The sequence below is a fragment of the Piliocolobus tephrosceles genome, chromosome 8, assembly GCF_002776525.5.
Source record: "Piliocolobus tephrosceles isolate RC106 chromosome 8, ASM277652v3, whole genome shotgun sequence".
NCBI classification, from domain to species: domain Eukaryota; kingdom Metazoa; phylum Chordata; class Mammalia; order Primates; family Cercopithecidae; genus Piliocolobus; species Piliocolobus tephrosceles.
In genome coordinates, this window is record NC_045441.1 from 20443757 (window position 1) to 20468917 (window position 25161).

The 25161-nt window shown below is 50.3% G+C and overlaps 2 protein-coding genes and 1 non-coding gene across 4 annotated transcripts; 2 read left to right on the top strand and 1 right to left on the bottom strand.

Annotated features, from left to right (window-relative positions):
- Positions 1–8849: 8849 nt before the first annotated feature.
- Positions 8850–12822, bottom strand: IMP4 (IMP U3 small nucleolar ribonucleoprotein 4). The gene is given in 10 exon segments (XM_023201258.3): positions 8850–9317; positions 9400–9473; positions 9562–9656; positions 9731–9786; positions 9789–9884; positions 9965–10097; positions 10179–10288; positions 10940–11023; positions 12459–12567; positions 12702–12822. Coding segments are annotated over 10 exon segments (873 nt in total). The 5' UTR covers positions 12705–12822; the 3' UTR covers positions 8850–9204.
- A 436-nt stretch (positions 12823–13258) lies between these two features.
- Positions 13259–17394, top strand: CCDC115 (coiled-coil domain containing 115). 2 transcript variants are annotated; one of them, XR_003306602.2, is made up of 6 exons: positions 13259–13640; positions 13711–13814; positions 13902–13984; positions 14609–14740; positions 15872–16083; positions 16407–16546. XR_003306602.2 is itself a non-coding variant. In XM_023218637.3 (5 exons), the coding sequence occupies exons 1-5, from the start codon at positions 13443–13445 to the stop codon at positions 16517–16519; spliced, it is 630 nt and encodes a 209-aa protein (XP_023074405.2). In that variant the 5' UTR covers positions 13259–13442; the 3' UTR covers positions 16520–17394. The 2 variants fall into 2 exon arrangements, 1 of the variants encoding a protein (XP_023074405.2); XM_023218637.3 differs by lacking the exon at positions 15872–16083 and having other exon boundaries at positions 16407–17394.
- Positions 17395–18408: 1014 nt separating this feature from the next.
- Positions 18409–18480, top strand: TRNAE-UUC. The gene has a single exon. It is a non-coding gene; the product is annotated as a tRNA-Glu (tRNA).
- The last annotated feature ends 6681 nt before the right edge of the window (positions 18481–25161 follow it).

Genomic DNA, 25161 nt, shown 5'->3' on the forward strand with positions numbered 1-25161 from the left:
CCATCCTCAGAAAGTGTGCGGGGTTAGAGGGGAGCCGCCCGGCAGGCTTCCAGGATCACCGAGGGGAGGCTGGAGAGAACGGACTGGCACCTGAGTCTCTTCAAGGACAGGCCTAGGTTAGCCCCCTTCTCGCCCAGTGGGAAGAATTAAGAGGGGGTGTCAGTGGAAGGGGCGTCAGCAGACACTGGTTGGAGGTCGTTGAGGGGTTGAAAGGTAGCATTGGGGCCTGGATGTGTGCCTGAGTCTTTGAAGGGTCAACAGGGGCAGGATGTCAGGTGGTGAATTGAATTCACTAGGAGCCATCCGAGTATTGAAGGCACACTTTCCTAAAGGCCCCGGTAGGAAGTGGTTTTGGCTTTGCTATCTCTGCCCCAGCTGCTTAACTCAGCTGTGGCAGCGTGAAAGCAGACAATCTACAATGTGGCTGTGTCCCAGTGAAACTATTTATGAACAAAGAAATTAGAATTTCGTGTAATTTTCATGTGTCATGAATTATTCTAGTGTGTGTGTGTGGCCTACAAGCTGTGGTTTGCTGACCTTGGCTTAAGTGATGGAGGGATCAAAGTGGTCTGTGGGGTCAGCAGCTAGGGCTGTTTGATTTATTGTGAGGTCTGCAGGGGTCGCTGTGAAATCCATGGTCATCATTTATCAGTTTCCTCTTGGAGCATTCTGAGGGAGGTCGGAGGTCAATAGTAATCGTTTAGGATGGTGGTGATAGGGAATTCACTGGAAGTCAGTTGGGGTCCCTTGGATGTTCATGGGGGGGTGTCAGTGGATATTAATGAGTCATTGGGAGGCCAGTGGATACTTGGGACAAGAAGTGAAAGTAATCGTGGGACCTTTGGGATTTAAAGTGTTAGTAACTGAAGGGTCAGAAGAGTCTGGAAAGTCATTGAGAGCTCTGCTCAGTGCACGACAGTGACTCTCAGTGAGGGTTTGTGGATGGCCATGGAGAGCCAGGGAGGTAGAATACAGACGCATCAGTGAGCTTTCAGAAAATAAGTACATTTGCTGGGAAAGTTATGGAGGCTAAGCCCCTGAGCACACATGGTTATTAAGGGCAGTCATTATGGGCTAGAGGATCTCTGTCCAGCAGCAGGGATCCTGTTGAGGGTCTGTCCTCACAGGCTGAGGTCTGTCTGACTGGTGGAGGGCATGTTGTCCAGCTGAAGGTCTGGTTGACTAGGTGGGTGGTGTGTTCTCTCCTCTGGGGTAATGTCTCTGTCCATTTCAGGGAGGGAGCCTGTCCTTGAGAGATTCTGACCTTTGCCTGGCTGGGGGGCTCAGGTGTCTCTCTGGCCATAGGTCTATTTGGATGTCTGGCTGAGGGTCTTCCCATCTGTCAGTAATCCATCTGTTTGTCCCGCTGGGTGTTTCCCTGGGATCCTGTCCATCTGGAAGTCTGTCCAGCCAGGGTGTGTGTGTGTGTGTGTGTGTGTGTGTTTGTGTGTGTGTGTGTGTGTTTGTGTGTGTGTGTGTGTTTGTGTGTGTGTGTGTGTGTGTGTGTGTGTGTTTGGTGGTTTGTCTATTAGAGGATCTGAGTGACTAGCCAGATGCTGCCTCGTGGCTTGTGAACATTAAGTGGCTCAGGCTGTGGTCTGCCATTTCTACTACCAGCTGCTTTGAGTGTCTTCCTGCCCTGGTGTTTACCCTCACTCCAAGCCCCTCTTGTTGTTAAACCCACCTGTCCTCCTGACAGCTGACCATCCCTCATGTCTCTCCAAACATCCAAACTCTTAGTTTGCCCTCTGTTCAGCTCAGGCTGGGTGTGGGGGATGGGAAGACCCCACATCTTCCAGAGGCCCTGGCCCACCCCAGCTTTTCTCTCGTGGAGGACTGCCGGCCGTGTTCTTGCGATGAGACTCACTGCTGCTGGTGGCCCTCCTGTTCACACTGTTGGCAGCAGTCTTGCACAACGGGAGCAGCTGGCACTGCTGCGGAGACCCCAAGCATGCCAAAGCCCACGTGCTACGTGCCAATGTGTCCCCTGCCCACCAGTGTGGCCAGATGGGTCACTCAACAGAGCCGAGAGAAAGATGCACAGGGACAGGTGCACAAGGCTGTGAGTTCAGCCTGCTCTGAGGCTGCAAAGGGGAAAAGAGAAACTACAGTGGAGACTGCTGGCAGACATCCATTCCTCCAGGACGTTTACGGGGAGCTCCTTGGAGACTGCTGGCAGACATCCGTTCCTCCAGGATGTTTACGGGGAGCTCCTTGGAGACTGCTGGCATCTCCAGGGTACAGTTCTTCTCCAGCTTCCTTTTTTGCTTAGTTAAAAAAGGGCAGAAGACTGGAACCAAAATGTTTGGGCCAGAATTCTGGCACCATGACTTTCTCAGTATGACCTTGGGCAAGTCATTTAATTTCTGTGTCTCAGTTTCCTCTTCTGTAGGACTGTGTCTCTTCTTGTTGCTTTATTGTGAGAATTTAAGGAAATTATTGTATATAAAGCATTTAGATAGAACAGCACTTGGCTTGCAGTATACACTTGGTGCTATTAATATTATTACACTGCTAGTTTCCTTTTCTGAGACTGCCACACCCACCTCCTCTAAGTTAAAACAAAAGTGGAAGTGGGGGGTAGAAATTTGAAAACATTTTCCCATTGTTTCATTCTGTTAAAAACCTTCAAGCTGGTCGAGCTGTCCTGTTGGTCCATCCACAAGTCTGGCATTTAGCAAACAGGAAAAAGGCACCGCTCTTCAGTGCAAGAGGAAGCCGTGGCCATGCCCCCTGCTGTCCGATGCCTGAGAGCTGTAAGTCCCCTGGGAGAGCCTTTGTTCCCGTCTCCATTAACTCCCCTCAGGTGTGCCAGGCTTCAGTGTTCCGAATCAAGGACTCCTCCTGGTCCCTCCCTGGGAAAGGGTCAGCAGCTCAGCGCAGGGGCAACAGGCCAAAGAGAAAGCCACCCTTCCCCTTCTCAGCGCTAGACCAAACCCCAGAACCCCCAGCTCTTTGTGGAGGCTGATTGCTGCCCTCAGGAGCTGTCCTGCAATTCTGCTTCAGAAAGGAGGGGAAACCACTGGGAATAGAGGGGAAAGCCCTCTTCCCCATCTTTAAAATGCTCATAACAAGTTTCCCCCACTTCTCCAGGGCAGAGCCTGGGCATCTGCATTGCCCAGAGCAGGCCCCTGATGTGCCCCTGGAGGAAATAAACTCGGGCAGACAAGTGCTCTAACAGCAACGCTGGTAGCACTCTGGGACTTCCATGACTCACAGGCCAGGTCAGGCTGCTGCCTCCTCGGCCTGCAGTTTCTATACCTAATGCTAGCCCAGCCTCAGCACACTTCCTCTGTATGCGGTGCTTTATTTAGAAAAGACCAACTGGCCACGATATTGTCAGCAAATGCCGGCCAGGGTCCTGCACAGATAAGGGCCGTCTGCGGGCCCTGATTGCACAGCCCACGGATCGCAGCTGAGTGTAGTTCCCAGGACAGCCTAAAGGGATACATGGATCCGTGTGCGTGGCTGTCTGCCCATCAATTGTAACCCCAGAGAGACCTGAGTGTGCATCCATGCTTGGGTGAGTGTAAACACCTCTGGAAGGATTCCTCACTGCTGCTGCTGACCAGGGTGTTCTGAAGTCCTAGGCAATGCAGGGTGGCAAGGAGAAAGAAGGGAGGGGCCCATCAGAAATGCTAATTGGCATATAGCATAATCAGCTACAAAGTTTTAGAAACTCTTATGAAAAACTGTAAGGACTTACAAGAAAATTTAATAAGGTAGCTAGTTAAAATACACTAAGTAGGCCAGGCATGGTGGCTCACGCCTGTAATCCTAGCACTTTGGGAAGCTGAGGCAGGTGGATCACGAGGTCAGGAGATCGAGACCATCCTGGCTAACACGGTGAAGCCTCATCTCTACTAAAAATACAAAAAAATTAGCCGGGCGTGGTGGTACACGCCCGTAGTCCCAGCTACTCAGGAGGCTGAGGCAGGAGAATTGCTTGAACCCCGGAGGCAGAGCTTGCAGTGAGCCGAGATCGTGCCACTGCACTCCAGCCTGGGTGACAGAACGAGACTGTCTCAAAAAAAAGAAAAAAGTATATACTAAGTACTTCCACACACCATTTTAATGAATTTGAAACTATAATGCAAAAAGCTCCCATATTAATTTCTTGAGAAATAGGCACCAAGTTTGAACCCCTAATAAATTAATGGAGTTAAGCAATAATACTGCCTACTGACATCAGAAAGACAACTCCCAGGCAGGCACTGTGACTCCTAATGAAAGAACATAACACCCCCATCAAGTATTCCTGCTAAAAAAAATTTGAATGTATATCTGATTGAGCCTCTAGATCCCAACATTAATTCAGAGGAAACACAATGGCACACAAAAATGTTAAATGACACTACAGTGTTAAGATCAGCAACATCCAGACTGTGAAAGGTCTGTTAAGACAAACCAGTTTCCTAATTGAGTAAACTGCAAAGAAACAGACAATCTTATAGAGACTCAGAACTTAACACACAAATGCTCATAGCAGCATTGTTCACGATGGCCCAAATGTGGGAAACAACCTAAATTTCATCAACTGATGGATCAAATGTGGCATATAATAATGCCCCACGTATAGGGACATACATGGAATATTATTTGGCAATGAAAAGAAATGAAGTGCTGACATGAGTTACACTGTGAATAAGCTTAGAAAACATTATGCTAAGTGGAAGAAGCCAGTCAGAAAAGACATATTATTCCATTTACATGAAATGTTCAGAAATGGCAAATCTATAGAGACCAAAAGTATTCATTTAAAAAAAGAAATCCTGTTCTAAGCCCAGGTGCAGTGGCTCACGCCTGTAATCCCAGCAGTTTGGGAGGCTAAGGTGGGCAGATCATGAGGTCAAGAGATTGAGACCATCCTGGCTAACACAGTGAAACCCCATCTCTACTAAAAATACAAAAAATTACCCCGGCACGGTGGCAGGCACCTGTAGTCCCAGCTACTCGGGAAGCTGAGGCAGAAGAAAGGCGTGAACCCGGGAGGCGGAGCTATCAGTGAGTGGAGATCGCACCACTGCACTTCAGTCTGGGCGACAGAGCAAGAATGTCTCAAAAAAAAAAAAAAAAAAAAAATTCTTGTTATAACGTCTCAGCAGAATCTGGCCAAAAGTAGATTAGTGGTTGCCAGAGGGGCTGGGAGCCTGGTGGGAGGGAGGGGATTGGAGTGACAGCTAATGGGTATGGGGTTTCTCTCCGGGGTGGGGCAGGGGGGTAGAAAAAATGTTCTAAAATTAGATTGTGGTGATGGTTACACGGCCCTGTGAATATGATTTTTAAAAAATCATTGATGCACAGGGACGGGCGCACAAGGCTGAGAGTTCAGCCTGCGCTGTGAATTGTGTAATATGTTGACTGTCTCAATAAAGCTGTTTTTAAAAACAGACTTGAGGCCGGGCGCGGTGGCTCAAGCCTGTAATCCCAGCACTTTGGGAGGCCGAGACGGGTGGATCACGAAGTCAGGAGATCGAGACCATCCTGGCTAACCCGGTGAAACCCCATCTCTACTAAAAAAAATACAAAAAACTAGCCGGGCGAGGTGGCGGGCGCCTGTAGTCCCAGCTACTCGGGGGGGCTGAGGCAGGAGAATGGAGTAAACCCAGGAGGCGGAGCTTGCAGTGAGCTGAGATCCGGCCACTGCACTCCAGCCTGGGCGAGGGAGTGAGACTCCGTCTCAAAAAAAGAAAAAAAAAAAAAAAAAGACTTGAGACTTGTCAATCATTTGCAATGAATGGACCTGATGTCAATCTTAGTTGAAACTAACATACTCTCATCAAGGCAAGCTGAACATTAACTGGATATCTGATGATATTAAGGAATAATCATTGATAATTTTAAATGTAATTTTTTTGTTGTTGAGTCCTTACCTTTTAGAGATATACATGGAAATACATATGGATGAAATGCTGTGATGTCTGAGATCTACTTCAAAATAAACTGGTGGAGTGGATACAGGGAGTGGGTGGGCTATGAAGACTGGCTCACATCAAAACCAGCTCAGCAACTCACTATACCATCTTCTCTGCCCTTGTATATTTCAAATTTTCCACAACTAACAAGATTTAAAACAATCAATCTAGAGGTGAACAATTGCATCTATAAGGAGAGCAGACCGGTCATAGAAATAGATACACACACAGCCAGTAAGTATTTGAAAACAGGCACAACCTCCAGAGTAACTAAAGAAACGCAAATGCAATTGGGGGAAACATTTTGCACCTAGCGCTTGACAGAGGTTAAAACCTCTCGGGATGCCCGGGGCTGACCTGGGGGGCAGGTGCTCACATCTTGTGATGGTGCCTGTGGAGAGACACAACCTCTACTATCATTTTATTTTAGTTTTTTCTTTTTATTGAGACGGAGTCTTGCTCTTGTTGCGCAGGCTGGAGTTCAGTGGCGCGATCTTGGCTCAGTGCAACCTCTACCTCCCAGGTTCAAGCGATTCTCCTGCCTCAGCCTTCTGAGTAGCTGGGATTACAGGCACACACCACCATGCCCAGCCCATTTTTTGTATTTTTAGTAGAGTTGGGGTTTCACCATGTTGGCCTGGCTGGTCTTGAACTCCTGACCTCAGGTGATCCACCCGCCTCAGCCTCCCGAAGTGCTGGGATTACAGGTGTGAGCCACCGTGCCCGGCCTCTATCATTTTAAAGGCAGAATTCCCGTGTAGGAACGTATTCATCAGATACACTTGCATAAATATGCACAGAAGTATGTTCAATGATGCTCTTGAAGCAGTATTTGTGGGGATAAAAACAGGAAGCCACCCAACAATGTAGCCACAAGGAAGGAGGCAGATTCATGTGTACTCGACAGCCTTGGCACCCTGTGGCATCCAGTTGTCATTACAAAGAGTAAGATGCAAGCTTCAGAGTGGCATGCACATGATTCCTTTCAGGTTAAAATATAACTAACAAATAGTCAACAAATTTATGGATACCATGAATAAAAAATACCAGTGCAGCTTCTTTAAAAAGTCAATACCGATGACCTCTGGAGAGTAGGGATGGATGGTTTGGGGTGGAAGGAGGATGATGGTTTACTTTTCACCATGTGCACTTGTGTGTGTTTTTAAAAATGTTTTGTAGAGATGAGCTCTCCCTATATTGCCCAGGCTGGTCTCAAACTCCTGGCTTCAAGCGAGCCTCCTGCCTTGACCTCCCAAAGCACTGGGATTACAGGTGTGAGCCACTGCATCAGGCCTTCTGTATGCTTTTCTATCATGAGGATGTCTTCTAAGTGTCCACCTGCACCCCAAAGAAAAATGGGCAGAGAACTCAGAGGGCAGGTCTCCGTGGTCAAGAAGTGGGTAAAATGTTCACCCACTAACATTACGGTAAAGAACCTCCCTCCTCCCGGGGTGCCCAGTGCTCCAGCAAGGCATCTAGCCTTCTGGGGATGTCGCGGCACATACACACAAGTGCTGGGCCCTCCCTGCCTTTTGCACACTGACAGCATATTACACATGGCATTTCACACCATGCTTCTTTGTATTTAATGTCTATCTTGAGGAGCTTCTCGATGGCTGCATCTACAGAATGGGGAAAACTCTTTGCAAACCATGTATCTGATAAAGGGTTACTATCTGTCTCAATTTGGGCTGTTATAACAAAATACCACAGACTGCGTAGCTTAAACAACAGACATTTATTTCTCACAGCTCTGGAGGCTGGGAAGTCCAAGACGGTGGCTCCAGCAGATTCGGTGTCTGGTGAGGGGGTCTTCCCGGTTCACAGACGGTAGCTTCTAGCTGTGTCCTCACATGGCAGGAGGGGCAAAAGAGCTCCCGCGGCCATCTTTTACAAGAGCACTCATTCTATGCACGAGGACAGAGTCCTCATGACCTAATCGCTTCCCTAAACTGTTGACCATAGGGATGAGATTTCACTATATGAATTTCTGGGGGACACAAACATTCAGGCCACAGCAGTATCCAAATTATATAAGGGACTCAAGTCAACAACAAAGAACAAACGCCCTAGTGTATGCAAAAATGCTCAGGATCACCAACTGTTAGGGAAATGCAAATCAAAACCGCAATGAGAGATCACCTCATACCTATTAAGATGGCTGTTATTAAAAAACACAAGATAAAAAATGTTGGCAAGGATGTGGAGAAAAGGGAACCCTAGTGAACTGTTGGTGGGAATGGAAATTAGTACGGCCTTTATGGAAAGCAGTATGGAGGTTCCTCAAAAAATTAAAAATAACCAGCATTTGATGCAGCAATCCCACTTCTGGGTATACATATAAAAAGGAGATGGCATCATTATCTTCAAAACAGAATGACTACTGCAGCATTTCCACAACTGCCCAACCATGAAAACGTCTATCTGTCGGTGGATGGATCGGTAAGAAAATGTGGCGTATCTATTTTTTACAAAAAATCCTATCATTTGCAGTAACATGGAGGAAGCCGGAGGACATTATGTTAATAGAAATAAGCCAGACACAGGACAAACACCACATGATGCCACTCACATGAGGAATCAGCCGCTGAGCAGCGGGTGTGGCCTGTCGCCTCTGCGTTGGCCGCTCCCACTCAGTGAGTTAGGTTGGTGGGCTGCCCATGACACGGCCTGGCCCTGCTACCCACATCTACCTGCTGAAGAGCTCAAAGGACCCTGACTCTAGAGGGGATGTCAGCATCAAATATCTGACTGTGTTTTTTTTTTTTTTTTTTTTGAGACAGAGTCTCGCTCAGTCGCCCAGGCTGGAGTGCAGTGGCGAGATCTCAGCTCACTGCAAGCTCCGCCTCCTGGGTTCACGCCATTCTCCTGCCTCAGCCTCCCAAGTAGCTGGGACTACAAGCGCTCGCCGCCACGCCCGGCTAATTTTTTTGCATTTTTAGTAGAGATGGGGTTTCACCGTGTTAGCCAGGATGGTCTTGATCTCCTGACCTCGTGATCCGCCCGTCTCGGCCTCCCAAAGTGCTGGGATTACAGGCTTGAGCCACCGCGCCGGGCCTTATCTGACTGTGTTAACCCCCACACTGACTCCAGGCCCAAGCACGTCCCACAGCCATCAGGTCCCCACCCAAAGGGACCCCAATGGACTTTGCCCTGCAGACCCCGCCTGACCTGACGCAGATTCAGACCTCTCCACCCACCCCAGTTCCACATCCCAGCTCGGCAGGCCTGTCTGTGACAGCCCCATCCTGAGTTCCAAGTCCACGTCCTGACTGAGTGGTGAGTGGGCTCACTCGGCGCTCAGGAGGACCCTCTTGCGTGCAGTATTGGTGTAAGGGTGCCAGCGCCACTCCACGTCAGCTGTGGCCTCCTGCTCCAGCGTGCCCAGGCGGATCATGTACACTGCAGGCAGAGATGGCCATCAGCCCTGGCACAGCCAGCCTCGCCTCCCGACCCCAGACATGGGATTCAGCCTCAAACTCACGCTTCAGCTCAAAGCGGGGCCCGACCTCAGTGAGCTCCACGTTGCGGTGGTCCGTCTTCTTGTACACGTGGTGCCTGGGAGGGAACAGCTGTGGGTCAAAGGCAAGCAACACGAGGTACACAGGGTGGGGACACTCTCCCGGGGCATGGCCTGTGGACCCACCGGAACGATATGTAGTCGTCCTGGTTTGCGAAGGTGATGACCCGGTGGCTGTCATCTTTGGGCACAGGAAATAGGTATCGGAGGATGTCAGAGACCTGGGGCACAGGGAAAGAGAGTGGCAAATGCCTGACCTGGCCTGCAGCCCCAGCCTGAAGGCCCCCAGACTCACCCGCTTGCCTAGGCGGGAGGAGAAGCCATGTGTGATGAGGTGGGGCTTGGCCTCCAACATGTGCCCAGGTCTGGGATGTCATGCCACATGACCACGTTGCACAGCGTGAAGTAGGCAGTAGGGCCAAAGGGCAGGTGGCTGACAATGAGCCCCACTGGCGGGGAAAGGTGGCTGTCAGAGACCCCGTCTGTCCTCAGACGGCTCCCCCCCCCGCGACTCTCCCTCCGGCCTCACCAGGTGTGCCCCGATGCTCATGAACAACCAGCAGATCGGTGACACCATTGGCTTTGCAGGCTCACACCAGTGCCCCCACTTCATGTCGACCTCGGTTCATTCGCTGGGCGCCTGGGAACACCAGCTTCAGCTCCTGGGCGTGGATGACAGTGTGCAGTCAGGACTGGGGCTGTGTGTCCTGGGCGTCTCCCCGTCACTCCCTGCTCACCAGTACCTTTGCAAACATCTTGAGGCGGGAACTGGGGTCTCGGGAGGTAGTGATCATAACCTTGGGATCCTCGACTCCTGCCCATCGGTATTCATCATCCACGTGGCTGGTCACACCTGTCAGGGGCACGAGGGGCAAGAACATGACAGTCTTGGGAATGAAATGCTAACTTGGGGGCAGCCAAGACTGCCAGGATGGTGCTGTCTGCTAAAGCCTTCAAGAATAGGAGTGCTCCACATGCACAACGGGCAAGAGCGCGGCCTCCAACTACTCCGGCTGCCGAGCACAAATGTGGCGGAGGAACAGAATCTTTTGTTTAATTGTAGTTCACTGAAGCTATATTAATCACATGGGGCTAGCAGCTACTGTATTGCACAACGAAGTCCACACTCTGCAAAGGCCAACAGTGACAAACTCCTTTCCCTCAAAACAAATATCTGTGTTTGGAATTCCTTTCTTGTTTCTTGAATAATGCAGTGAATTAAACATATGGGCACCAATGATGTGCGAGGGACACCATCTTGCCCCAGGCACTCCAGCGGGGGAGGGAATTAACAAGCAAGGCGCAGAGTCAGTGGCCCATGTGTGCCATGTAAGTGGGACAGGGCACACTCAGGGAGAGCCCTGCGATGCCATCTGTGCAGTGACAAGGGCATAGGAGGCAGTTCCAGGAGCAGTTTCCTCTGATGGGACAGTGCCCAGTGTGTCTGAGGAGCGACGGGAGACCAACCAGCTCACTGTTGGGGAGGGCTACCTTGTATAGTTACCTTCACCTCCTGCATCATCAAACTCCAGGGACCCCTATAAGGCCAGAGCCTCTCGGCGTAACTCAGTGGGAATCAGGTGGTTTTCTGCAGAGAGAAGAGAGAGGGGCTGAGTGGGTCACAGGCATGGAGCCCTCGGCTCACCCAATACACCACAGCTTACAAGCCTGTACACGCTTGAAATAAAAATACCCCAGTCCTTTCTGGGCTTGGATACAGCAGGGATAGAGGTGACTAAACTTTCTACAGGCCAGCCTGTAAACAGTGGTTACTAGGACTTCATTTTCTTTAGTCTCACAACTTGAGGACTTTCTAAAATATCTAAACATACTGTATTGCTTTTATAATCAGGTCGAAATCTAAAAATTGATTTTTTTTTTTTTGAGAGAGAGTCTAACCCTGTTGCCCAGGCTGGAGTGCAATGGCGTGATCTCAGCTCACTGCAACCTCTGCCTCCCAGGTGCAAGCAATTCTCCTGCCTCAGCCTGCAGAGTAGCTGGGATTACAGGCACCCGCCACTACATCCGGCTAATTTTTGTATTTTCAGTAGAGACGGCGTTTCACCATGTTGGCCAAGCTGGTCTCGAACTCCTGACTTCAAGTGATCCCTCAGCCTCGGCCTCCCAAAGTGCTCGGATTACAGGAGTGAGCCACGGCGGTGGACTTTAAAAATTACTTTTGAAAAGAAATATAGACTATTCTGTATGTATGAAGGTGGACCAGAGACCTTTAAGCTCTCAAGACAGCAAAACCGCTGGTCATGATGCCCACAGTGCCTCAAGGGCATGGCTTCAGTGGGCCCTGGGCCACAGGCTGCCCACCGCAGAGCACAGCGCTCCAGGCGCGCACTCGGGCAGCACTGTTCTCCCCAGAGCTCAGAGGAACTCTTGCAGGGAGGATGGGCAGTGCAGTCTGCAGCACCCGCGCTATCCAGATAGTCTTTAGAGAAACTTGCTTTTTTTTTGTTTGTTTTTTTTGAGACAGAGTCTTGCTCTTTTGCCCAGGCTGGAGTGCAGTGGTATGCTCTCGCCTCACTGCAACCTCTGCCTCCCAGGTTCAACTGAGTCCTGCCTCTGCCTCCTGAGTAGCTGGGATTACAGGCGCGTGCCACCACGGCCAACTAATTTTTGTATTTTTAGTAGAGACGGGGTTTCACCATGTTGGTCAGGCTGGTCTCGAACTCCTGACCTCATGATCCGCCCGCCTCGGCCTCCCAAAGTGCTGGGATTACAGGCGTGAGCCACCGCTCTAGAGAGAATTTCTATAGGACAAGGTAAAGTCTTTAAAACTTGGGACGAACTTGACACACTGTACACAGCGGGCAAGCTGCAAAACCTGGGTACTGCAACGTCAACGACAAGTAAGTAACACTGTCACACGGAAGGAACTCTCAAAACCAACAGGAGAATCCCATGGGCAAGGAAAACGGCCGGCAAGCATTTGGAAAGACGCTTGGCTATCCGAATACAAGTCAGTGCGGGGGGGTTTACCGCGCAGACGTCCGCCAGGCCGACCCCAGTACCTTCGAGCGCGTGCCTCAGCCGCTCCTTCCTCTCCTGGGCTGAGCGCTGCGCCTCCTCCCGGGCCTTGCAGTACAGGTACTCGCGGCGCAGGCGGGCCTCGCGGCGCAGCTGAGGGAACAGCGGCCCCAGTCACTACTAGCTCCTGAGCCCCGGAGCCCCCGAGGCTCCAAGGCCCCAGGGTCACATCCCCAGCACTTCCCGCGTCCCGGAGCTCCGAAACAGGAGCTCAACCATTCTCCTACCATCTTCAGCGCCGCTTCCACGTGGGTCCGGGAGAATCCGTGGGCTCCTCTGGCGCGACACAGTCCTCACTTCCGCCCTCAACCAAGATGGTCCCTTAGACGCTTCACCGGTGCCTGCAGCTGTCGGGCATGCCCTGTGTTAAGATGGCGAATAGGGCGGGCGGGGAGGGGGCATGGCAAGGCGATTGGCCGTTCCAGCAGGGCGTTCTCCTTGGGACAACCAATAGACTGGATACAGAATGTCACACGTGGCTTCCGACTGCAGCCAATAAAGATGTCCGCCAGCGGCTTCCCCATCCCCTCCCTTCCCCCCCACCGCCGTGCAGAATGCACGGTTTCAAGATGATGAACCGCTAAAACAATCATAATTAGCAGCTCGAAACAGTTCATCAGCTGTAAAAATCGCACACCGACTGATCTGGAGGTTGCTTGCCGGCTCCTTTCCAAATTAACTTAAAAACCACTCTTCCCTCAACCAAAATGGTTTCTGCACAGCTTCGCCTTCTTCCATCGCCACAGCGGTGGCCCGAGTTCTAAGGTTGGGCAGCTTCCGGAAGGACTCAGAACCACCTATGACCCCAGCCGACAGTCCGGCTGGCTGATCCACTTGGGGGCTAATTGGAGAAACCAGTTGATCGGTTGCTTCCGTGCTGCTTCTCTAAGGGCGCTTGCCCTTAAAGGAGCTGACCCGGGGGCCTAGGTGCTGCCGGCGTGGGGATCCCCAGCTGGGAACGCCCCTCGATGGAAGATCTCGTGTGCCCATTGGCTGTCCTGCCAACCGCGGGCGGTGACAGGGAAGGTGGCGGATCCAGATCTGATTGTGTGTCCATGGCGGCGCTTGACCTGCGAGCGGAGCTGGACTCTCTGCTCCTGCAGCTGCTTGGGGACCTGGAGGAGCTGGAGGGGAAGCGAGCGGTGTTGAACGCCCGGGTGGAGGAGGTAGGCGCCTGGGGCGGGCAGGAGGGCACACGGGCGTAAACTGAGTCTCACCGCTGTCCTCTCCTTGCAGGGCTGGCTCTCGCTCGCCAAGGCTCGCTACGCGATGGGCACCAAGTCGGTGGGGCCCCTGCAGTATGCTTCCCACATGGAGCCCCAGGTCTGCCTCCAGGCCAGGTGAGGAAGCGTCCATGCTGGGCTGGGTGGGCGGGCGCGCTCCAGGCCCGGGCTGCCAAAGCTCCATCCTCCCTTCTTGTCTTTCAGTGAGGCCCAGGAGGGACTCCAGAAGTTCGAGGTGGTGAGATCTGGTGTCCACGCCCCAGAGGAGGTGGGGCCTCGTGAAGCAGGTGAGCCCCCTCTTCCTTCTGCAGAACCCCTTCCCAATGTCAAAGACAAAATGCAAATGATGGAGATGGTTTTAATTAGGTTTTTGCCATAAGAGAGAGCATCCCAGAGCTGAAGAACAGAATGTTTTTGTAGGGTGGTTTTGCCTTAGACTTTTATAGGGAGGAGTAGAGAAGTTAGGGAGTTGCTTTACACTGGGAATAGTTTTACAATCACGTAAGTTTCAGTCAGCTGAACAGAAAATACTCATCTGTGTGTCTAGCTAGTTTCAGAGGGACAAACTTCTAATCCCAGTTAATCATTCCTGAGACAAAGAATGGGGAGTTGGAACGTCTGTGTCTGGTCTGTCAGCATGTTCAGGTACAATGGGTAAGGTCAGTGTCACAGGCAAACAGGGTCATCGGCGGGTCCTGCAGGAGTCACGGGGAAGAGTGGACAGTCTCATCTGAATCACAAGGGGAAAGGCTATGTTTTGTGGTAAGCTGTTTCCTGGAACCCCAAAGTTGGAATTTTCCAACCAACAGTGTTTTCTAGAATCGTGAGCTCAGATCAAGCTCAACATTGTCACCAAGACGATAAAGGCCAGGGAGTAAGATCCCAGCCTACTCCAACCTTTCTTTCCTCAGCTCTGCGGAGGCGCAAGGGCCCCACTAAGACCCCAGAACCGCAGTCCTCTGAGGCCCCCCGGGACCCCCTGAACTGGTTTGGAATCCTGGTTCCTCACAGTCTACGTCAGGCTCAAGCAAGCTTCCGGGATGGTGAGTGGTCCCTGTCGTTTGGCTGTGTGGCCCTCAGACCCTCTATCCACAGGGAACACTTGAGCACTGCTGCCATGGCTGGGGTTAGTCTGTGAAAGGCTTTGCAGGTTTTTCTCCATCCAAACTTCTGTTGTACACCCGTTGTTTTTTCCAAAAGCATTTACTGGTTGTTGGCAGCATTCGGGTTCATGCTAGCTGCTGGGGATAGAGCAGAGAATAAAAGAGAAAAACACCTTTTCATGTAATGTTTAGGAGCAGAGAAAGGCAATGTGCAAATAAGTAATAAGTCAGGATGTAAGAATTGTTACGAAAAACACATAATGGTGTGGGCCAGGGGAGCTATTTTATGAAGGGTGGCCAGGGGAGGTCTCTCTGAGGAGGTGAAGGAAAAGCTTTGTGGGTGATTTTGGGGAATGGTGCTCTAGATGGAGGAACTAGCCAGGACAAAAGCCCTGAAGCCATATATATCAGGTGTGTGCCGAGGCTGGTGGCCTAGAGTGGAGTCAGAGGAAGACTGTGGGACGCACAGAGAGGCTCTGAGCAGGGGATGGTTCGACTGGCTGCACAGGGTCACAGGAATCCTTGGGTGCTGGGCGGGGACACAGAGCAGAGGGACGAAGCGGCGTTAGGGAGCAGCCAGTGCAAGAAGCAGATGGCGTCACTGGAGGAGGAGGTAAGTGGTGGGAACCTGCACAGGTTTTAAGAGTAGGAGCCTCAGAATTTGCTGACAGATAAGATATGGGAGTAAGGGAAGGAAAGGAGTCCAGGAGAGCCTGCGGACTCCACCCAGAACCCCTGGAGGATGGAGTGACCCTCACCCGCTGTGGGCAGCTGAGGGGATGCCGGAAGTCAGGAGTTGGTGTGGTCTGTGTGGTGTCTGCTGACATCCTGCTGGACAGTCTGGTGGGCACTTGGGCACATACCTCCCTCTGGAGTCTGGGAAAGGCCTGGGCTAGAGAGACAGTTGGGAGTGCACTGCATAGCACTGTTTAAATTCCAAAGTTTTTGACACAAACACTGGTTTAAAGCTGAGACAGGATGAGATCAGCAGAGGGCCTGGGGAGTATGGACGGGAGGTGAGGGAGAGGAGGGGAGAAGCCAGTCAAGGAAACTTAGGAGCAACACCTGGGGGTGTCCTGGAGGCCAAGAAGAGAAAGTGTTTCCTGGAGCAAGCGATCCAATGTGTGGTCAGCCCTGCTGCTGAACAGGAGGCTGAAGACTGAGAGCTGCCCGGAGGACTGGGCAGCAGCTGTTCCAGCAGACACATCGGCACAAGCCACCTAGAGGTGGATCCAGAGTGTGGACTACTGTTGGGGCAGAGAAAAGAAGTGGAGGGAGAGCAGGTGAGGGGAGCGAGAGGCTGTAGTAATGGGGGAAGGAAGGAAATGAGGGCATGAGATGGTATTACTGTCTGTGAATTTTTAGTTCCTGGTGGGTGATATAATGGGTCCAGGAAGTCTGAGGAGGTGACATTTTAGCAAAGACCTGAAGGAGGCATTAAGACTGCAGAGGTTCTGGAGCAGCCAATGCAGGGCCGTACCTGGAATGTTTTGGGACAAGTGTGGGGGGCAGAGAGGCCTGGAGCCAATTTCTGGGGATGTCCAGATCCTCCTGGGTCCTGTGTTATACCATAGATACCATCCTAACCTTCTCTCCTTTCCTCCAGGCCTGCATCTGGCCGCAGACATAGCCAGCCTCCAGAACCGCATTGACTGGGGTCGAAGCCAGCTCCGGGGCCTCCAAGAGAAACTCAAGCAGCTGGAGCCTGGGGCTGCCTGACATGCATGCACAGAGGCAGGGCAGTGAGCTCAGCTGTTCTCCGACATCGCTATTTGATCTCAGGCCTTCTTCCTTCACAAATAGCTCTTGCCCCTACCTCACGCCAGCTAATGCCCACTCTGTCCCTGCTCTGCATGTTTCCTTAGGTGTGAAGTTTGAAGAGGCAAACCAATTTTGAAAGCCACTATTTTAAACCATTCCGAGGCCTGAGTTCCCATAGGACACACTCACGTGAGCAGGTACATGTTAGTCAACAACTGGAACTGCCTCTTGGGTCACTCAGCCTTGGTTTCGTGGCTGGATGACGGAACACTGTGCGAAGGGAGGTGGTGGGGGACAGGAAGTAGTGCTTCATGCTTACTACATCCTCCAAATTTTCTTTGCTGGAGGAGAAAACCGTACTGGGCCAAAAGATCAGGACAATATGACTTGAGTCCACAAGGATACAAACACCTGAGTAGCTGGGCAGCCCTTGGCAGGGTCTAAGCCAGGAAGTAAAAATGATCCGGCCTAGATTTTTAAGGGAACTCTAGGAAGAGGCCTAGGTTTTTAAAATCCTATCTCTTTATCTTACCGTAAGAGGCTGAGCCTCTCTTCATTTTTTGGAAGGGCCACTTGTGTTTTCTGTTTTGGGAACTTCATTTTTCTACTGGGTTGTTGATCTTTGCAATAATTTCTAGGAGCTGTTTATGTTTAGAGGTAACTGGTCCTTTGTTCATATGTATGAGATGTAAGTCTTATTTTCCAGTTTATCTTTTTGGTTATGATTTTTTTGACTTTTTATTATAAAATAAAACATATTACATCAAACCGCACTGAACAGTTGAATAGCTTAATGAATAACTACAGTGAAAGCTATGGTACCCACTACCCAACGTTTGTGGTTTTTGATCATTTGTACATACAGTTGAATGTATCCAGCTGTCACATGATTCTGAATGTGGGCTTGTAACTGATAAGGCAATCAGGGAATTCTCCAGCATTTTCAAGAACCTCTGTGGTTTCGGTTGAAACGTCCAGTGAGTCACGTCCAGCTTTTCCACTGTCCGCCCACGTGCTGTATGTTGGTTAATGCTGCCCTTTTGTTTTGCTAACTCCAGTGTAAACCGAATGTAATTTGGGGGTTTTCATTCTGTTCGGCGGACATGACTGTCAACACACCCGTACTACATTGTTTTATTTCTTGAACTTTAACATAATCCCTGTAGGGCAGATTTGCCATTGGTTGAGGGGTGGTTTATTGGCCTGTTGACCTTGAGTTGTCAGGGAAAAGACTAAGGGAGGAACTCAAAGGGAACCCCCGTGACTGCAGGAAAAATGGCTATCTGCCCCCAGCCCTCACCAAAGGTTTCCTTTCATAACAAGATCCTATCCACAAGGTGCCAGTTAGTGAGATTCTGAAGCCAAAGTAAGGAAAAAAATAAGTCAATTTTGCTGGGGCCACAAATTCTTCAAGGAGGAGGTGCGATCCCATGGAGCACGCCCTTCGCTGCTGGTCATGGGCAGGCACTGGGGTGGGCATGCGCCGCCCACCGCGGGCTCGGGGCTGGACTCGCAGGTCGGGGTGGGGCCATGGGCTCTGCAAATGGGATTGATGAAGACAGCAAATCTTCAGCAAAGCGTCCTTAACTCGCTGCCCTGATCTTCTGCCCTAACTCCAGCTCCGGGGGAGACCGCCAGGAAAGGGGGTTCTGCCTGCCTGGCGGGGGCGGTGGGGGGGCCTTGTCCCACCAGGGCTAAATCAGGAGACGGGGGTCCATGCAGCGAGTCTGGCAGGCTGCAGTCACACCTATTTCCACAGGGACAGCAGGAGCTCAGTGCTGTGCAGTGGTAGTTGTTCACTGCCAAATGTCATGTATACAGACATGGTGGCACTACCTCTCAGCAGTTCCCATATGGTCTAGCGGTTAGGATTCCTGGTTTTCACCCAGGCGGCCCGGGTTCGACTCCCGGTATGGGAACAACAGTGGGTTTTTATTGCGGGTGTATATTTTTTTCTTTCAACTTGAAAATGTTCGCCAGAAGAACTTTGACTTTTCACCACTAGAATGCTCCAGGACAGATTGGGTATTTCCTCTTCATTTAACTCGGAGAAACGCCCAGGGAGATCCGGGCCCCATGGCTGTGTGTTTTGATGACAGTGACCATTTTCTTTTTTTTTTTTTTGAGATGGAGTCTTGCTCTGTCCCCAAGGCTGGAGTGCAGTGGCCGGATCTCAGCTCACTGCAAGCTCCGCCTCCCGGGTTCACGCCATTCTCCTGCCTCAGCCTCCTGGAGTAGCTGGGACTACAGGTTCCCGCTACTTCGCCTGGCTAGTTTTCGAATTTTTTTAGTAGAGACGGGGTTTCACCGTGTTAGCCAGGATGGTCTCGATCTCCTGACCTCGTGATCCGCCCGTCTCGGCCTCCCAAAGTGCTGGGATTACAGGCTTGAGCCACCGCGCCCGGCGGTGTGACCATTTTCATCACGGCATTAGCTAGTTGTTTTGACCATCAATAGCTTACTGAGTATATTAGATGCCATATGCATCACAGGTGTGAATATTGGAATTAGTGAAATGCCCGATAACATTGAAAATACTCAAAATGTGTTGCTATGGAACCCCCAGCAGAAGACAGGTCCCCACCGGCCCCCATCGTGCTCCAGTGCACTGGCTCAGGTTGGCAGGGGCCACCTCGGGTCCATGAGCAGCCTCCGCAAGGCGGGGAGAGGAAGTCCTGGGCAGTCTGCTGGGAGCAGAGCACTCTGGAAAAATTTACTTTTCTCTCTTGCTGCTGCTTTGTTTGGTCCAGTAGTCAGGGTTCCTGTTTTCTCACTCGGACAGTCCAGGCTTGACTCCACTCCCTCAGCAGAAAACCAACTTCAAACTTCAATGATGCCTTCCTGCCATCAAAGACACACATCCCTTTTAAAGGAGAACCCAGCTAGGTGAGTGGGCACCTTCAGTCCCACCTGCTAAGGAGGCTGAGGCTGGAGGTTTGCCTGAGCCCAGGAGGTTGAGGCTGCAGTGAGCCGAGGTCGCGCCAGTACCCTCCTGCCTGGGCCACAGAGTCAGACCTCTTACCTAAAAAAGACACTGTTTTTTGGCTTGCTTGCTTGCTCAATTAATTCAGGGAGATTATATGTAGGGCTGAGGTCATGTCTTCAGGAATTACTGCCACACTCATTCATTCATTCCTGCCTTTGTTTTTTACAATTATTTTTATAATTATCACTAGTAAGCATACCAATGAAAATTATTGTTCTGGCACATAAAAAGCTTCAAAATCATCAGTTCCATTCTTATAAGAAAAAAGCCGAATGAACTGGAAAATCAACAACTCTCAGATCCCTCAGAAAACTGAGATCATGTGGCAAACCACTCCCCTGAAAATTAGAAGGAAAGGCAAATACAAAGCCACAGCTTGCCAGGCGCAGAAGCTGCTGCTGCAGCCAGCAACTTGTAGGGAAGCTTAAAGGGAAGCTGACTAACTGCCGGAGCCTGGGCATGTAAGCATGAGAGAGGAAAATGCTGGGGACCCAGCCTTGAGGGGCCCCCACACTCTCATGGGTTTTATCTCCAGGAATTCTATTAGGTTCTTGGGTGAAAATCAGAGAAATATCTGCTGGAGCTTCTGGCAAGGGGAGGGAAGTGCAACCACTTTGAAATGCACAGAGAATGTCCTGTTCTCCTTAACAAAGGCTTAAAGTCAGAGCAACTACCAGAGCCCACCCAACCCAAGGGAAGGAAAATATCCACCTCCAGTCCTCTCTAGTCTTCCAATCTCAAATAAAAAAAGCTGAGAAGCACTTGTGAGGGGCACAGCCTAGGGACCACTGGTTCACAACAAGACTGGGCCCTGATCATGGGTTTATAGACCACTCCCACTGTCCCCACATCTCACTGCCACATCACTTAGGGCTCTGATGTATTAACAGGGGATCACAGCTGAAAGAACTGCAAGGCCCAGAATTTATGTAAGACACTAGGGAAATCCAAAGGCAACAGGGGATGCAAAAACAAGGACACTAGAGGAAATTTTAGTCTCTGACATTTACAACTACAGCAAACAGGAAACACAGCCTTGCTCCTTAGTCAGATAAATATAACACTTCACAGTAAAAGCCTATTTACCTCAGTTCCTCTCACCTCATGCATGTTTGGCTTTCAACAGAAAATTACAAGATGGGAGATAAAATATTTCTGCAGCAGAATGCCTCCATCAGTCACTTGCCTGCCTGTGGAATTTTGGAAGCCCCATGGCCTTCCTTTATTCCATTCCATCTCTATCGCTTAAAGTCAAGGCTGCCATGTTTCTACTGCTATCAGAGTCTCAAAACCTTTGTCTCCTGCATAATTCATGGGGTTTCAGCCAACAGAGAAATGGGCCTTCCACAGATCTTTCCTTGGTAACCCCATCTCTATTTCTGGCTTCTGCTGAGATGGTGAAGTGGTTCCGTGAGTCACATGTCCAATCTCTTTAGCAAAATGTTATCCAGCCACACCCTTGGTCCTCTTTCCAGAGTACACTTTCTAACGGTGAGTTTCCTAATTTTTGTAGTCTTTGTAATCTGGACATCCTGAGAGCCCCTAAATCATTAAGGGCCAGCTCCTTTCTGCTTGACGGTTCTTTACTCAGTGTACCTTTTTCCTCTCACAGTTCCTGTTAGCAACAAGCAGGTGTACCTTCGACACTGCCCTTAGAAATCTCAACTAAATATCCAAGCTTTTAATATCCAAGCTTATTATTTATCATGTCTACTTTCCATATAACAGAACACAATTTAGTCAAGTTCTCTACCACTTGATAACAAAGACCTCTTTTCCTCAAACATCAAAGAACATGTTCCTCATTTCTAAGACCTCACCAGAAGCACCTTCAACGTTATGTTTCTACCAATATTCTGTTCATGACAATATACGTATTCTCTAAGAGCATCAGTCCCCAACCTATCTGGCACCAGGGACAGGGGCTGGGGGGTTGGGGGGATGACAGGCTGGTTTCAGGATGAAACTGTTCCACCTTAGATCATCAGGCATTAGTCAGATTCTCATAAGGACTGCACAGCTTCAATCCCTGGCATGCACACTTCCCAACAGGGTTCGTGCTCCTATGAGAATCTAATGCCTTGCTGATTTGACAGGAGGCGGAGCTCAGGTGGTAATGCTGGATGCTGGCCACTCACCTCCTGCTGTGTGGCCTGGTTCCTAACAGGCCAGGGACCTGCACCAGTCCTTGGCCTGGGGGTTGCAGACCCCTGCTAAGAGAATAGAAGCTTCTCTACAGGTCTTCTCACTTCCTTCTGAGTTTTCATTGGAATTACTGTTCACATCTCAACCATTTCCTCAATGGATTCTAGGCTTTTTCTATCACGTACCTCACACTTCTTCCAGCCTCTCCCTGATTCCAAAGCTCCTTCCACATTTTAAGTATTAGTTACAGAAACATCCTACTTCCTGGCGCCGACGTCTGTATTAGTTTCCTAGGCTGCCACAGTAATTGAACACAAACTTCGTAATTTATCCCCTCACAGTTATGAAAGTCAGAAGTCTGGAGTCCAGGTGCTGGCAGACCCACGTGTCCTCTGAAGGCTCTAGGGAAGAATCTTCTCTGCTTGTCCCAGCTTCTGGTAGTTCTGAAAGTCCTTGGCGTTCCTTGAGTTGTAGCTACAGAGCTCTGATCTCTGGCCCCATCCTTCACGTGGCCTTCTTCTCCACATGTATTCATGTGTCCTCCTCCTGCAAGAACAGTGGTCACTAGATACAGAACCTACTCTAAGCTGGGCGCAGTGGCTCACGCCTGTAATCTCAGCAATTTGGGAGGCCGAGTCAGGTGGATCACCTGAGGTCAAGAGTTGGAGACCAGCCTGACCAATATGGAGAAACCCCATCTCCACTGAAAATACAAAATTAGCTGGGCATGGTGGTGCATGCCTATAATCCCAGCTACTCGGGAGGCTGAGGCAGGAGAATCACTTGAACCCGGGAGGCGGAGGTTGCTGTGAGCCGAGACAGCGACATTGCACTCCAGCCTGGGCAACAAGAGCGAAGTAACAACAACAACAACAAAAACAGAAACCAGAACCTACTGTAATCCAGTACAAATCATCTTAATCACATCTGCAAGATTCTATTCCCAAATAAAATCATATTCTGAGGTTGTGGGTAGACACGATTTTTTTTTTCTTTTTGACACTGTTCAACCCAAGACATAGCACTTGGAGGGACAAACTGCAAAACCAGTGGATTCCTCTAACAAAGTTTTAAAAATGCTGCCTTGACCCACTTTTGAGGCCCTGGCTAGAGGCCGGTTTCCCTTCTTGGGCACCCAGTTAAGTTCATACTTGCAACCACTGGACTCTCTCGCTCTAAGTTCTGCACACCTGCCCTGATCAACTCCCTCCCCACCCCATAACACCTGCTCTCTCGGGAACTGTGGGTAAAATGTTTCAGGGTCACTCATATTCTATCTGTTCAGTATCAGTCATTTCCTAATCTGCATAATGTTACCTAAATAATAATAAAACCTATTGAAGCAGTGGGCCCAGCAAGCAGAGTGGTTTGGTGGGCTACAATGACAGCCACTAGGCCGCTCTTGCTTACAGACTGGCCCCACCCCGTGGCAGCACCACTCCGGGACGCAGCTATTTTTTGCTGTCTACAGGGTGTCTGGGGAATCTCATTCCCAAATTGTGAAACTTTGAGTCATCCCGAGTTTCTCCTAAACCAAGGTATCAAGCGCTTCAGGCAGCTCAAACTGGCTACTTCTGGTTGTCAAAAGACTCCACAGAGGCGGGCAAGGACTGAGGGGCTGTGGCTCTCCTCCAGGTGCCATGGAGCCGGCTGAGTGGCTCATCAGGGGACGCGGACACATGGCTGGCAACACAGTGACTCTCTGTGGCCCATTCCACCGCACAGTACAGCGGACGGCCGCGCTGCCAGCACCGCCCGGGGCCTGGTCGCTCACGGGTTTGGGGCGCCTGCAGCCTCTTCCCGGATCCAGGGCATCCCTCGAGTCCTTGTAGTATTCGTGGACTGCTCTGGTGTTGTCTGCCTTGATGCTGTGGCAGCGTCTCTGGAACCCCGTGCAGGACAAGGGCTCACATCCGCGGAGGCCGCTGGCCGGTGCTTCCGGAAAAATGAAGGCCGGGCGCGGCGGCTCAGCCTGGAATCCCAGCACTTTGGGAAGCCGAAGCAGGCGGATCACAAGGTCAGGAGATCGAGACCATCTTGGCAAACACGGTGAAACCCCGTCTCTACTAAAAATACATAAAAATTAGCCGGGCGCGGTGGCGGCGCCTATAGTCTAGGCTACTCGGGAGGCTGAGGCAGGAGAATGGCGGGAACCCGGGAGGCGGAGCTTGCAGTGAGCCGAGATCCAGCCACCGCACTCCAGCCTGGGAGACAGAGCGAAGCTCCCTCTCAAAAACAAAAACAAAATAAAATAAAAAATAAATGAAAGGGGAGGGAACCCTTCTTCCTGCCCTGCCCGAGACCCCCAACAAGGAGGTCATGCAGTTGATTCAGGAATGGGAAGCCCCGAAGGCTGGCCTCGCAGAGCAGTAACGGTTAGGTTAGCTTGGTGAAAGTAGAAATGAAGAAATGTGGGTGAGTTCGAGAGAGACTGATGTAGTGGAATTAGTGTGTCTCTGCAATGTTTGGATGTGAGGGGTCAAAGAACAATTAAAGCTGTTTTCCAGATTTCTGCCTCATGCAACTGTTTGTGCCTTTCACTGCAGAAACTGGAGACTAAACTGGGCTGGAAGCGGGTAGTTTATTTTGTTTTTTGGAGATAGGGTCTTGATATGCTTTCCACCCTGGACTTTAATTCCTAGGCTGAAAGGATCCCATCCTCCCACCTCAGCCTCCTGAGTAGCTGGGACTACAGGTGTGTGCCCCTGTACCCAGCTTCATGAGTTTAGTTTTACACATGTTGAATTTTAGCCATCTTGGTTAAAGATTTCAAGGTAGAAATGGTTATGTGGGTCTGTAGCTCAGTGGAGAGGTTGGCTCTGTGTTCCATCTGGATGCTGAAGTTACCCTTTCAGGGAGGTCTTGGAATGAAGAGGAATACTGAGCTAAGTGCCAGAGTCCCTAGTGAATGAAGAATGTAACGAGGGTATTTTTTAGATAGCACAACAAAGGGGATTGCATAGAACTTTGGTTGAATGGTTTGGTCTCTTCACAGGAAGACTGCTTTCTACAAGAGAATGGGTTAGTAACGGTCTGGGAATAGTGATGAGTACAAAGAGCTGACTGCTTCACCCTCAAGTGAAGAAGTAACACTTGAGAGTACTTAGGAAAGGTAACCATGGCAGGAGAGAGCCAGGTTTTAATTTGAGGAGGTCCAAGGAATGCTTTAGACTAGTTAAGGATATGGAAGTTTGTATAATGGAAAGGTTTAGAGACTTTCAGAAGAGGAGGTCTCTGCCTTTCCAGAATGCATATGCTCTTTTCCTTACTATTTATGTTATGATGCACAAATTATTTACACTATAGAACCAAGCTTTTATACATTTAAATATACAGATTTCACATTTTTAAGGATAAATTTATTGCTTTCCCTATTGAGTTTGATTTTTCCCCCCTCCATTTCTTTCTCTTTCCCCTCCCTTCTTTTCTTTCTTTCCTTTCCCTCCCTCCCTCCCTTCCTCCCTCCCTT

What these genes read in the sequence shown, in the direction of transcription:
- CCDC115 (XM_023218637.3), top strand. Translation starts at nt 13,443, where the DNA reads ATGGAAGATCTCGTGTGCCCATTGGCTGTCCTGCCAACCGCGGGCGGT. An exon ending in TGAACGCCCGGGTGGAGGAG is followed by an intron (nt 13,641 to 13,710) that starts GTAGGCGCCTGG and finishes CTCTCCTTGCAG; the next exon opens with GGCTGGCTCTCGCTCGCCAA. An exon ending in TCAAGCAAGCTTCCGGGATG is followed by an intron (nt 14,741 to 16,406) that starts GTGAGTGGTCCC and finishes CCTTTCCTCCAG; the next exon opens with GCCTGCATCTGGCCGCAGAC.